The sequence below is a fragment of the Agelaius tricolor genome, unplaced genomic scaffold (assembly GCF_023055355.1).
Source record: "Agelaius tricolor isolate 1412-34295 unplaced genomic scaffold, bAgeTri1.0.p SCAF_43, whole genome shotgun sequence".
NCBI lineage: Eukaryota > Metazoa > Chordata > Aves > Passeriformes > Icteridae > Agelaius > Agelaius tricolor.
In genome coordinates, this window is record NW_027269303.1 from 765,681 (window position 1) to 778,836 (window position 13,156).

The window sequence follows — 13,156 nt, forward strand, 5'->3', positions numbered from 1 at the left end:
GGGACTCTGCTGCCTGCCAGGGACAGCTCTCAGCCAGCCCTGGCAGCTGCTCCCAGCACTGGGGGACAGGATCTGGGGGGAAGGAGCCGCCCTGAGCAGGGCAGGCACTGCTGCTGAGAGGGGCTGGGTGGGGCAGGGCTGCTCCCAGCTCCAGACCAGCCTGGGCACAGCTCCAGAGGACACTTCCCAAAGAAGGTAAGCCTGGGATTGCTGGAAAGATCACGAGCTTTCCTGAGAGTGTTTTCCATTTCCTTCTTGGAGAAGGATGGGAAAGTTGGGGTGATGACAAAAGGATTTTTGCTTTTTAAATATTTTTATATATTCATAGATCTGTTAATTACTGTTATATAGTTATAAAACTATAATCCTTACTTAAATCTATTAAACTCTTAACTAACTCTATTAAAGTACTGTTATATACTTATATAACTTTAATCCTTAATTTAGTCTAGTATGTTTCCTTACCTCTCTCTTAGATTTTAGAACAATAACCTGACTGTCTAAATACAGTCCTGAAATACTGTATGGTCTTATTCTCTTATATAGTCCTGAAATATTGTATGGTCTTATAGGAAGAGGACCTATAGGAACATTTTGGTTTTTAACCAGAATCTGAGCAGTCATTACAAAAAGTGAAGGCAAAGAAGCCCTTGCACCTACTCCAAAGGTTTGAGCCAGGGGTGTGTAACTGGGGCAACTGAATCTCCTATTGGATGTTCCTGTTAAATTTCCTAATTAATCAACCTTAATAAATTGCTGAAATCAGGGGCCGGGTGTGCCCCATCCCCACTGGGACACCTGGAAGCTTCCAATTAATATCTGGTTTTTACTTTACTGTTCTAACACTGTTGAAAGGGAATTTTTTTCTCTTTTGATTATAAAAAACAAGGGAATGAGAGAAGCAGAACAGGAATTGTAATCCCAGAATGACAGAACATTCTGAGTTGAAAGGGACACAGCAGAATCATCAAAGTAATGTTTGAACTTTTACAGGGACTGCAGAACTGTAAATTAAGTTGATCAGTGTCTCTGCTGGGAGCCTCCCAAAGGGCCCTCAGCCACTCCTCAGCCCTGCACAGCAGCAGCATCACCTCTGCAGGGCCCAGCAGGGCTCTCCTGAGCTGCCCTTGCCCAGCTGCACACAGAGCCTGCCCCAGCCAGGGCCCTGCACACAGGCAGGTTTCTGTAGGGCCCCAGCCAGGGCACACAGGCTGGGGTGGGCTCTGTGAGCGCTGGCAGGGACAAGGCTCCTCTCAGGAGGGAATGTCCAGGCCCAGGGAGATGCTCAGGGAAGGAGAGGGGGCTGAAGAGAGCAGGGCTGGGGCAGGAGGGCACTGTTGGTGTGTGGGAGGTGCCGGGCACAGCTGGGCACGGGAACACTGTCCTGAGTGCCCGGCTGTCTCTGCCCTGCCCTCTCAGGCACAGCACCACAACATCTGCTCTTGCTTCTGCCCTGCCCTGACATTGGCACTGTTATCTGCTGCTCTCAGGGAGGCTCTGGCATCTGCAGCAGCTGAGTCAGGCACTGCCCTTGGCATTCCTGCCAGGCAGGGCTGTCCATGGGAATGGGGTGTCCAAGCTTCCCTGGCACCTGTGGGGCTGTGGGCAAAGCAGTCCATGGCAAAGGGGAATGAGCTGAGCCCCCTCCCTGAGATGCCATCATGGGCACAGCCAGGGATCTCCTTGCTGTGCCCTGCCAGGCTCTGAGCTGCCCTCCTGGGTGCAAATCTGTGCCAGAGCCTCTGGGAGTTCCCTGGATGTGCCACGGGGAAGGGCAGAGCTGCCACAGCTGAGGAAATGCTGCTGGGTTTGCCAAGGGAGCCGTGAGTGTCCTTGGCACAAGGGGGTGCTGAGACCTTGCCCAGAGACCTTGAGAGAGGGTGAGACATTCAGGGATCCCTCTGCTCTGGGCAGGGTTTATTCCAGACTGACCTGGGAGTGTGATTGTGCTCTGATTGCAGCCAAAGGTGCAAAGCCAGGGCAGCTGGGAATAAGCCCATCCAGCCCCTCACCTTCCCTCAGCCACGGGGAATCCTTTGCCTCTCCCATCTCTCAGTGGCAAACTCTGAGTGTAGCAAAAATGCTGGGGATTTCTGACCTCAGAGAGCCAGGAATGATGTGTGGGTAGGAAAAATTCCTTAAACCAGCTCCTGCCATCCATGTCCCATAGAATTGGGAGTGCAGATGCTACCAAGCCTGTCTGCATTAGGAGTGATTCACCTGAAAAATCCTAAATATCCAGCCTTGTTCCTCTGCCACATGGCCGCAAACCCAGGTCATGGGATAGCTCCTCAAGAGCCCCCAGGCACAGGCCTGGCTGCTCCTGGCAAACTCAGCCAGCACAACTGGAGCTCAGGCAGGGACCTGGGTGAAGGTTTTCCCAGAGCAGGAACAAGACTGGGTGAATCCCAGCGGGGCAGTCTGCAGGGAATGGCCCAGGTTTGGTTCAAAGCAGCCTCTCCTGACTTGTCACTGTCCTTTCTCCATGAACAGGTGCCCATGTGCAGCCCCAGCAAATGTCCAACAGCAGCTCCATCAGGCACTTCCTGCTGCTGGCATTGGCAGACACGCGGCAGCTGCAGCTCCTGCACTTCTGCCTCTTGCTGGGCATCTCCCTGGCTGCCCTCCTGGGCAACGGCCTCATCATCAGCGCCGTAGCCTGCGGCCACCACCTGCACACGCCCATGTTCTTCTTCCTGCTCAACCTGGCCCTCACTGACCTGGGCTCCATCTGCACCACTGTCCCCAAAGCCATGCACAATTCCCTCTGGGACACCAGCAACATCTCCTACACTGGATGTGCTGCTCAGCTCTTTTTGATTTTCTTCTTCCTGTCAGCAGAGGTTTCTCTCCTGACCATCATGTGCTACGACCGCTACGTGTCCATCTGCAAACCCCTGCACTACGGGACCCTCCTGGGCAGCAGAGCTTGTGCCCACATGGCAGCAGCTGCCTGGGCCAGTGCCTTTCTCAATGCTCTCATGCACACGGCCAATACATTTTCCCTGCCCCTGTGCCATGGCAATGCCCTGGGCCAGTTCTTCTGTGAAATCCCCCAGATCCTCAAGCTGTCCTGCTCTAAATCCTACCTCAGGAGTCTACCACTTCTTGCTGTTAGTGCCTGTTTATCATTTGGCTGTTTTGTGTTCATTGTTTTCTCCTATGTGCAGATCTTCAGGGCTGTGCTGAGGATCCCCTCTGAGCAGGGACGGCACAAAGCCTTTTCCACCTGCCTCCCTCACCTGGCTGTGGTCTCCCTGTTTGTCACCACAGGCATGTTTGCCTACCTGAAGCCCCCCTCCATGTCCTCCCCATCCCTGGATCTGGCCCTGTCAGTTCTGTACTCGGTGGTGCCTCCAGCCCTGAACCCCCTCATCTACAGCCTGAGGAACCAGGAGCTCAAGGCTGCAGTGTGGAGACTGATGACTTGATTGTTTTGGAAACATTGAAGTGCTGGGCAATTTCTGCAAATCACTTGTAATAAAAGTTGTTTTTGATAATTCTTGTTGGTTTCATTTTGGAGGTTCTTTTTCTTTGTTGTACTTTATTAATCTCGTCTGATACTGTTAGATTGGATGTGAACTACACACATGTGATTAGGGTCAAAGAAGAAAATGTTTTTATATTTAATGTTCTCTAGTTTAGATATTTTTAAGAAAACATCATTTTAAGTCATTAATTACATCACAATAACTTATTATATTCATTAGAACAAAGCTATTAGTATCAATATATTTGGCAAAAGTTTTACAGAAATTAATAAGCTATGCATACAAATTTACTTATGCATCTAGTCTACCTAACAAAAATTTACATGTATCTCTTCTAATCTATTTCCATGCTAATGCCTTGTCTTCTTCCTTGCTATGGATACACTCTAAAATCATCAGTTGTTATTTCATCTATTAACTCAGCTTTGCTTGTCAGCTAGCTGTCAAGCCCGACTGTATTGTCCACAGAGAAATGTCATTGCTTGTGCCATTTCCCCTTTTGTTTCTCTCCACCTTCCCTGTGGCCCCACACTGTGTCAATGAGGGGCTGCGCTCTTGGTGCCTTTAAAGGAACTAAAGGTTCTCCTAGCAAAGTTTTCTGAAGTGATCCCCCTTTTGTTGCCTTCTCTGGAGCTGCAGCAGCAATGTCTGTGTGCAGAGCTGGGGCAGATCAGTGCTGGCCCAGCAGCTGTGCCCAGCAGCAGCAGCAGCAGCAGCACTTGGTGTTGCCAGTGCTGCTGCCGTGGCCCTGCCCCGCTGCCCTGGTGGCCCTGGTGTTGCTGCAGGGCCTGAGTGCTCTCGGGGCCGGGCACAGCCCTGGGGGTGGCAGTGCCGGGGCTGCAGCAGGGACAGGCCAGGTAATATCAATCACCTTTGATAATTCTTTTGGGTTTGGTTGTGAGTTTGTTCTTTTTTTTCCCATGTTTCAGTTTTTTAATATTGTCCACAAAGAAAAGCCATTGGTTTTGCCATTTATCATTTTGTTTCTCTCCATCTTCCCTGTGGCCACAGATTGTGTCGGTGAGGGGCTGCACTCCATGTGGCTTTCAAGGAACTAAAGGATCTCCCAGGAAAGTTTTTTCCAGAGATGCCCTTATGTTCCCTTCTCTGGAGCTGCAGCAGCAATGTCTGTGTGCAGAGCTGGGGGCAGACCAGTGCTGGCACAGCAGCTGTGCTTCTGCTGGCCACACCATTCCTGATCTAGGCCAGGAGCCATTGGCCTTCTTGGCCACTTGGGCACACTGCTGCCTCATGTCCAGCCTGCTGTCCATCAGTCCCTGCAGGTCCCTTTCTGCCTGGCTGCTCTCCAGCCACTCTGTCCCCAGCCTGTAGCACTGGGGCCAAATATCAGGGCCTGGCACTTGGATTTGTTAAACTTCACCTTGTTGGATTCATCCCCTGGATCCAGCCTGTCCAAGTCACTGTGCAGAGCCCTCCGACTCTCCAGCAGATACATCCAGCTTGGTGTCATCTGCAAAGATGTCCTTGGTTCTTTGGGCCCCCTCAGTGTCACAATGGCCTCTTGGTTACACCAGGCCCTGCACTGTCACACTGGTCTCCTTGGTTCCATGGGGCCTCAAAATGTGACAATGGTCCCCTTGGTTCCATGTGGCCCCAGGGTGTCACAATGGCCCCACGGTCACATGAGGTCCCACACTGTCACCATGGTCTCTGGGGTTCCACAAGTCCCCTCAGTGTCACAATGGACTCCTTGTTTCCACAAGACCACACAGTGTCACAGCATTATTCCAGATTCCTTGAGGCCCCATCGTGTCACAGTGGCCCCTTGGTCACACAGGATCCTGCAGTGTCACAATGTCCCCTTGGTGCCATGAGGCCCCGCAGTGTCAGAATAGCCCCTTGGTTCCACTGGGCCCTGCAGTCTCCCAATGGTCCCCTTGGTTTTGCAGTGTCAAAATGGTGAAACCCCTTGGTTACACGAGGCCCTGCAGTGTCACAATGGCCTCTGTGGTTCCACGAGGGCCCAGAGTGTCACGGGGCACTCCCTGGGTCCATTTGGCCCCACAGCACCACAATGGACCCCTGGTTCTGTGGGGCTGCACGGTGTCACCCTGGTCCTCTTAGTTCCAGGAGGCCCTGCAGTGTCACAATGGCCCCAGAGTGTCCCAATCATCAGAAAATGACAGAATCAAATAGGCTGGAAAAGACCTTTGGGATCATCAAGTCCAACCAATGCCCTAATACTGCCTTGTCACCCAGACCATGCCACTGAGTGCCACTGGAGAGGGACAGTGACTCTGCCACCTGCCCCCTGGCCAGCCCATTCCAGTTCCCACTCACCCTTTCTGTGAGGAACTCCTTCCTATTGTCCAGCCTGAGCCTCCCCTGGTGCAGCTTAAGGCTGGGTCTTCTTGTCCTGCCCTCCAGCAGATCCACACTCACACCCAGCTTGGTGCCATTTGCAATTTGTGAATGCTGCACTCGATCCCCTCACCCAGGTCATCAGTGAAGATATTAAACAGGACTGGGCCCAGCACAGATCCCTGGGGACAGCACCAGTGCCTGGACACCAGCTGGGTGCAGCACCATCCCCACCACTCTCTGGGCCCAGCCTCCAGCCAGCTCTTAAATCTCCCAGCCAGGAGGGAACCTGCCCAAGCCGTGGGCTGCAGCTTTTCCAGGGAATGCTGTCAGAGACAGAGTCAAAGGCTCTGCTGGAGTCCAGGCACACAACATCCACAGCCTTTCCCACATCCACAGCTGGGTCACCTGGGCATAAAAGGAGACCAGGTTGGTCAGGCAGGACCTGCCACCCCTGAATCCACACTGGCTGGCTCTGATCCCTGGGCCATCCTGTGGGTGCCCTGTGATGGCACTCAAGGTGATCTGTTCCATAACCTTGCCAGGCACCCAGGTCAGGCTGACAGGCCTGGAGTTCCCCAGCTCCTCCTTCCAGCCCTTCCTGGGGATGGGCTCACACTGGCACCTCCAGTGCTCTGGGACCTCCCTGCTGAGCCAGGACTGATGGTAAATGATGGAGAGCAGCTTGGGCAGCTCATCCACAGCTCCCTCATCCCCCTGGGATGGATCCCATCTGATCCCATACACCTGTGAGCACCTGAGTGGCTCAGCAGGTCAGCAGCTGCTTCCTCCTGGATTCCAGGGGGCTGTTCTGCTCCCTGTGCCCATCCACCAGCTCAGGAGAACACTTGTCCTGAGGACAGCCTGCCCTAATATTGAAAATTGACACAAGATGCTAATTACCTTATCCTTTTCCTTATCTTTAATTACTATATTCTCCACTGTATCCAAAAAAGAGTAGAAGTTCTCCTTCTCCCTCCTTTTCTTATAATTTTTTTTTTTAAAAACATTTTTTATTTCTTTACAGAAGCCTCCAGGTTGAGTTCTAATTGAGCTTTTTCCTTTTGTTTCTGCTTAACCAAATGACATCCTTAAACACTTCCTGAGTTTCTGGTCCTTTTTTCCCTGAGTTCCCAGAAAAGCTCCATGGACAGCCAGGAAAATAATTTGCCTCACTAGCTCATCTTTTGCCACACTGGGACAGGCTGCTCCTTCCCCCTTGAGATTACTTTCTTGAAATGTGTCCATCCTTCCTGGACCCCGTTGTTTTTAAGGGCTGTTTCCCTTAAAATAATCAGTACCTGATTCGGTACTCTCCAAATCAGCATCCTAAATAGGCCAAAGTCTGCCCTTCCTAATTCCAGTGTAGAAGTTTTGTTGCTGCCCCTCCTTCTTTCACAGAAGATTGAAAACTTGATTATTTCATGGTCACTGTGCCCCAGGCAGCCTCTGAGCCCCACATCTGCCCCCAGCCCTTCTCGGTCTGTGAACAGCAGCAGACAGAGCTTTCCTTGGCAGTGGGAGTGTTACCAAAAATTCGGTAAAACAGAAAACTCCTTAACACCACTAAGAAGCTGCATTCTTTATTCAGCTGGATGCACGGGGGAGAGCTCCTCCCAAAGCCCTGCAGGCTGAGTACAGGAAAGTTTCTGTTTATTTTCTGGATTTTGCTCACATATTCATTGATTGTCTTGGACTAAACACACATATGGTAATCATTTCCCGAAAATCATTAACATATTCCCCCTCCCCTTTACCCATGTGTTCTTCTGTCCTGGGGGGTCTCTCTGGTGGTCCCTGGTGGTTGTGGATCCCAGTGTTCCAGTGGGCCTGGCTGAGCTGGCAGGACCCTGAGGCTGCTGAACTTCCAGTTCCCCTTCTCACACAATGGGCCTTGTGTGGTTTCCATAGGCCTGGGGATGTGGAGAACAAGCTCCAGGTGTCAGCTCACCTGGTGTAGACAATTGATCATCTGGTAATATGAGGTCACAGAGTGGGATATGACATCACAGAGTGGGGGATGTGAGGTCATTGATCAACTATGGCATCATAGACTATCTCTGTGACATCACAGAGCCAGCTGTGTGACCTTAGAGAATGGGCTGTGACATCACAGAGCAGGCTGTGACATCCCAGAGGGGCTGTGTGACATCCCAGAGGGGCTGTGTGCCATCCCAGCAGGGCTGTGTCAGGTCACTGGGTTGGTCACTCCGCCCCAGCTCCCCCTCACAGTTTCTCCCAACAAGTCCAATGCTGTCCATGCCCAGCGGGGTCCCTGTCCCCCGGGATCCCCCCGGCCCACCTGGAGCCACAGCCTCCACCAAAGGATGTTCCACAGGATCCACCCCAGAGCCTGACATGGGGACAAGGGGCCAGGGCTGTGTGACCAGGACATCAAGGACGGGGATTATCCAGGTCACTGTGGCCTGGGTTGGGTTGCCCAGGGCAGGAAAGATGTCTGGCAGCTGGAGCAGGGGCTGGGAAGGGCCTCCAAGGTGGGGCTGGAGCCCTTGGGTTGTGAGCAGAGGCTGAGGGAGCTGGGCTTGTCCAGCCCAGAGCAGGGAAGGCTGAGGGGCTCCTTATCCCAGCCTGGCAGTGCCAGCGAGGAGGGGATGGAGAACACAGAGCCAGGCTCTTCACCGGGGGCCTGGTGGGAGACAAAAGCCACTGGGTGGAAGGGGAAAGAGGGGAGATCAGCCAGGACAGGAGGAGATGAAATGAGTCAGGCTGGTTTCAGCATTTCCTCAACACCAAAAGCAGCCTGACCTCCCTTCTCCATCCACCACTGACAGCTTTGCAAATCAGGAATTGTTGGAGCTGTTTTGCCCCCACTCCAGGATGAGCATCCTGATACAAGAACTTAATTGTGTTTATATCGATCACAGAACCATGTTTATCTGAAATTAATTTTAGTATGGAAATCCCTTGTGGATGGTGGACTCCTCAGATGCTGCTGGGACATTGCACATAGCTCAGGGAAGAGTGAGATTGTTATTAAATTGTGTCCTGTTCAACCATGGTCTGTTGGCCATGAAGAGAAACTTTCTGTGCCTCTGAGTCTCACCAGTTCCTGGTCCCCAAAGGACACAAACCTGATGAGTTGTGGTTCCCACTCCAGTGGCTGCACTTGCACCTCCCTCCATCCCCAGAGCAGAGCTCCCTTGTCCCAGAGAGTCCCTGGCAATGCAGGGATGAAGGAAACAGGACAGGCTGTGGGGATCAGGGGCAGAGCCAGGGAGAAGAATGACTTTGGCATTTGATGGAGCTGTGCCTTCCCTTGGCTTTGTTGGCTGACAAGAAATGAACATCCCTCTGTGTCTCAGGCAGCTCCTTCTGCAAGGAAAGCAGGTGGGAGTTGGAGCCAAGGAGCTGAAAGCTGCAGGTGCAGCCTGGGCTGGAGGGAGCTGAGATTTGCACAAGGCTGCTCTGAGTGCCAGGGCTTGGATGGGGGAAATGGTGGGCTGGGGGTAGGGACAGAGTCTGATTGATTGTCAGCCATGAAGGGTCTTGATTTTCATATCCATTCAAACTGCATGAGGCGGTACTGGGATTCAGTGTTAATTGGAGATTGCACATATCAATGAATTAACAGGAAAACAAAACTAAACAGGACCTACAAAATCTTTTCTTGCTCTCTTTTTAAATATCATGTATTCAGTTTGAATACACTACTGAGATCTACTTAACCACAAAGGATTTGAAAATTAAAATCAAATTATTCCCAGAGGCTTGGCTTGTTCAGGTGTTCTGAATGTTCATGAGCCCTGGGACACTGAATTCCTGCACTGAAGAGCTGAAGGCTGAACAAGCCTCTGGAGCAGTGAAATTCAGCAGCAGCCTCCAAGTTGCTGAGGATGTCAGCAGCCCCCAGTGAGGCCATCCCTGCCCAGAGACCATGGGGGAATGGGCAGACAAGGAGAGCGTCCCTGGGGCTGGGGCAGCACAACTCAGAGGCACCAGCGGCTCCAGCTGGGCAATGGAGTGTGGAATGTGGCTGGGAAAGCCCTGCCTGGGCTGGGCCAAGCAGCACAGACAAGCCCTGACTCCCATCCCTCAAACAACTCTCTCAATGAGACATTTAAAAGGAATTACAATTGTTTCTGTACTCTGAGTGTGACTCCCTGGAGAAATACCAACAAGAGATTCTCAGGAGCTCAAAACAACAAAACTGTCTTTACTGGCAACTTTAGAAAATCAGAAAAACATTGGCAAAAGATTTATTATGACATTGTAGTGGTTTTGGTTGGTTAAGATTTTTCTAATTTTGAGATTTCTTAATTAATGTATTGATGAATGTTGTGGGTTTTAGAGTCACTTAATTATGTTTTTTTTATTGTGAGATTAGATTCAAGAAAGCTAAAGTATGCCAAAAATTTTAAAAGAGTATAAAGGAAAAGTTTAATAAAAATAAATTAAAAAGAGAAAGGTGGTAAGAATTAAAAAAATAATCTTTGGAACATTTTTTTTCTCTACAACTTTTTCTTTTTACTGACAATCTAAATAAAGTAAACTTAAAATTTCTCGTTCATTTACTTCTTCTAGAATAGTCTTTTTTTAGTTTACTTTGGGAGAGAAGTTTTTTTTGTAAGGGTATGGAGACTTTTTTACAAGTGGAAAAAATAGGAGTTTTGTGGTTCTTAATTCTGTCATGGATAACAGTTGTCTGGGGAACTCTGTTATTGTGAAGTTGTATTTATTGCCAGAAGCTTTTTCACAGCTTGTTGATGGGCCGTGTCAACTTATGGCGTTTTGTTTTAAAGTTGAGTTATTTAAAGGTATAAGTTTGTATTATTTACTTTCAAAATTATTTTTATTTCTGGGAAAAGAAATCTTCTCTTGGGGATACTGGATTACTTTTTCCCCCCCTATTTAAACTTTTTATGAAATTACAGTTATTTTAACATTTATTTATTTTAGTATGCAGGTTTTTGTTTGAAAATAATTTGAATATGTTATAGTTTTATGTGTTATAAAGAAAAAGAGTTTTCTCTTTGTAGTTTATAAGAGGATTTTAGTTTTAAGATTAAGGTAATTTTTCTTCTTTTTTGGGGGGGATTTAATTTCTTCTTTACTGATTTTGATGGTTTTATGTTATTTTTTTATATGCTTGTATTTTGGGTTTTTTATATGTTCGTATTTTGTTTTTTTCTTTTACCCGAGGGAGGATTGAAGTATTGAAAGGGTTAACACCTGACCTGCTGGTAACTTCTTGTGGTAGGTTGGGTTAGGATTGGTTTTATGGTTTGTTTTTGGCTTTTTTTATGTTTAAGTTTTTAGTTGTAGGGTTATTTTGTATGGGTTGTAGGGGGTTTTCATGTTGGGAGAGGGGACTTGATGGTAAGATTTTAATAGCTGTGGCTGGCTTTGTTCTGGTTGGGGTTTTGTAGCCTCTTTTGTTTTCCTGTTTGGGAGTTGTTGGGGTTTGGTTTGGTCAGAATGGGGCCGATGGGGAGGGGGCGGCCTGGGGAGGGGGGAAGGGGCTCAGCCCATGGCAGGGTTGCTTGGTTTGGTTTGGTTTGGTTTGGTTTGGTTTGGTTTGGTTTGGTTTGGTTTGGTTTGGTTTGGTTGAGATGGGGGCCAAGGCCAGGGCCCGCTTCTTCTTTGTTGATTCGAAAAGAAAGAGGAGGTTCCTGGGTTTTTCATCTTTAACATTTGTGTTTCACAGAGGCGTGTTCAGTATCTCAGTGGTTTAACAGATTGTCAGTAACACAAGAAGTTTTGTATTACTTTTTAAAATTCTTCCCATGTCAAACTACGACAGATACTCAGTCAACAAAAAACACTTTTCAAAACATTGACTTGGCCCATTCAACTTCACAAACTCTAAGCCTGTTCAATGGAATGTTAATCAAAATTTGCAGGAGCACAGAAACAGAAGAAGACACAGAAAGAGATAAAAGACAAAAAAGATACAGAGAAGCACACGCACAGCTACCAACTCCTACATTCCAGCACTGTTCAGATGGAAATTCCAAGAGGATGCAGGGTCAAGATGTGTGCTTGTCTTGTGGTCAGCCTTCAATACCCCTTGGTCTCCCTGGGCCCTTCCCCCAGGTGGGGCTTGGGCTCATTTGGTCCCTCAGGAGCTGGGCTGGGGCTGCAGAGGTGTCTGTGGAGCATTGCCTGTGCTGTGCCAGGGACTGGCAGCCACTGCTGGGCTGGGATAGAGGCTCTGGGGGGATTGGGGCTCCAGGGCAGGGCAGGGCTGGGCTTCCAGGGCAGGGCAAGGCTTGACCTGCCCCTTCCTCCCCCACACATGAAATGTTTTGAGCCAACTATCTTTGCCAGTCTGTCAGAACAGGGAATGTTGGAGGTGAAATCCCAATTCTGGCCATGGGCACCTGGGCGAGAAAGATAATTCTTTTCCATAGCACAGAGCCCCAGTGTTTGGAAGGCAGGTGAGAGCCTCACTAGTCCAAGGCCAGCCAGACTTGTCAGAAATGGCAGATTTTGTCTGGGAGCAGTCCTTGCATTTAAGGAATTTTGGAGTTGGAAACCCAATTGTGGCCATGGGCACACACAGAAGCAGGACAGTTCTTTTCCATAGGAATGAAAGCACAGAGCCATCCCCAGTGTTTCAGGGACCAATGAGAGGTGACCCTTATGAAACCATTGCCAGCCAGACTTGTCCTGGCAATATTCCTATTGGAAAAATCCCCTATTCCTAAGGGAAAAATCTGGAAATAAGGAAATTTGGAGGTGAAATCCTAATGCTGGCCATGGGTGCCTGGAGGAGAAGGAGATTTCTTTTCCATGGCAACAAAAGCATGGAGCCCCAGCGTTCCAGCAGCAGATGAGAAGAAACCCTCAACATGCCAAGGTCAGCTGGACCAATCAAGTAGTCCATGGGAGGCCAAACCAGCCAGACCTTTTCTCTGTTCCCTTTTATGAGGCCCTGAAGTATCACCATGGTCCCCTTGGATCCATTGGGCCCTTCAGTGTCCTAATGGTGCTTTGATTCCATGGGGTCCAGCAGTGTCACAATGGACCCTTGGTTCAATGAGGTCCCAAAATGTCACAATGGTGCCAACGATTCCACAAGGCCCTGCAGTGTCACAATGGTGCCAATGATTCCATGAGGCCCTGCAGTGTCACAATGGTCTCCGTGGTTCCCCAGCCCCCACAATGCCACGGGACTCCTCTGTTCCATGAGCCCTGCAATGTCACAATGGACCTTTGGACCCTGGGGGTTTGCAGTGTCACAATGGTCTCCTTTGGCTCCACAGTGTCACAATGGACCACTGATGACTGGAGGCCCCTCTGTGTCACCCTGGAGCTTTGGTTCCATGCAGCCCTGCAGTGTCACAAAGGCCTCTTGGTTTCACCAGGCCCCACAGCATCAC

At 49.7% G+C, this 13,156-nt stretch overlaps 1 protein-coding gene across 1 annotated transcript; it reads left to right on the forward strand.

Moving 5' to 3' along the window:
• Positions 1-2,516: 2,516 nt before the first annotated feature.
• Positions 2,517-3,431, forward strand: LOC139603991 (olfactory receptor 14J1-like). Its single transcript, XM_071454991.1, has one exon. It carries the CDS (start codon positions 2,517-2,519, stop codon positions 3,429-3,431), a length of 915 nt encoding a protein of 304 aa, XP_071311092.1.
• The last annotated feature ends 9,725 nt before the right edge of the window (positions 3,432-13,156 follow it).

Coding starts and splice junctions, on each gene's coding strand:
- LOC139603991 (XM_071454991.1), top strand. CDS start 2,517: ATGTCCAACAGCAGCTCCATCAGGCACTTCCTGCTGCTGGCATTGGCA.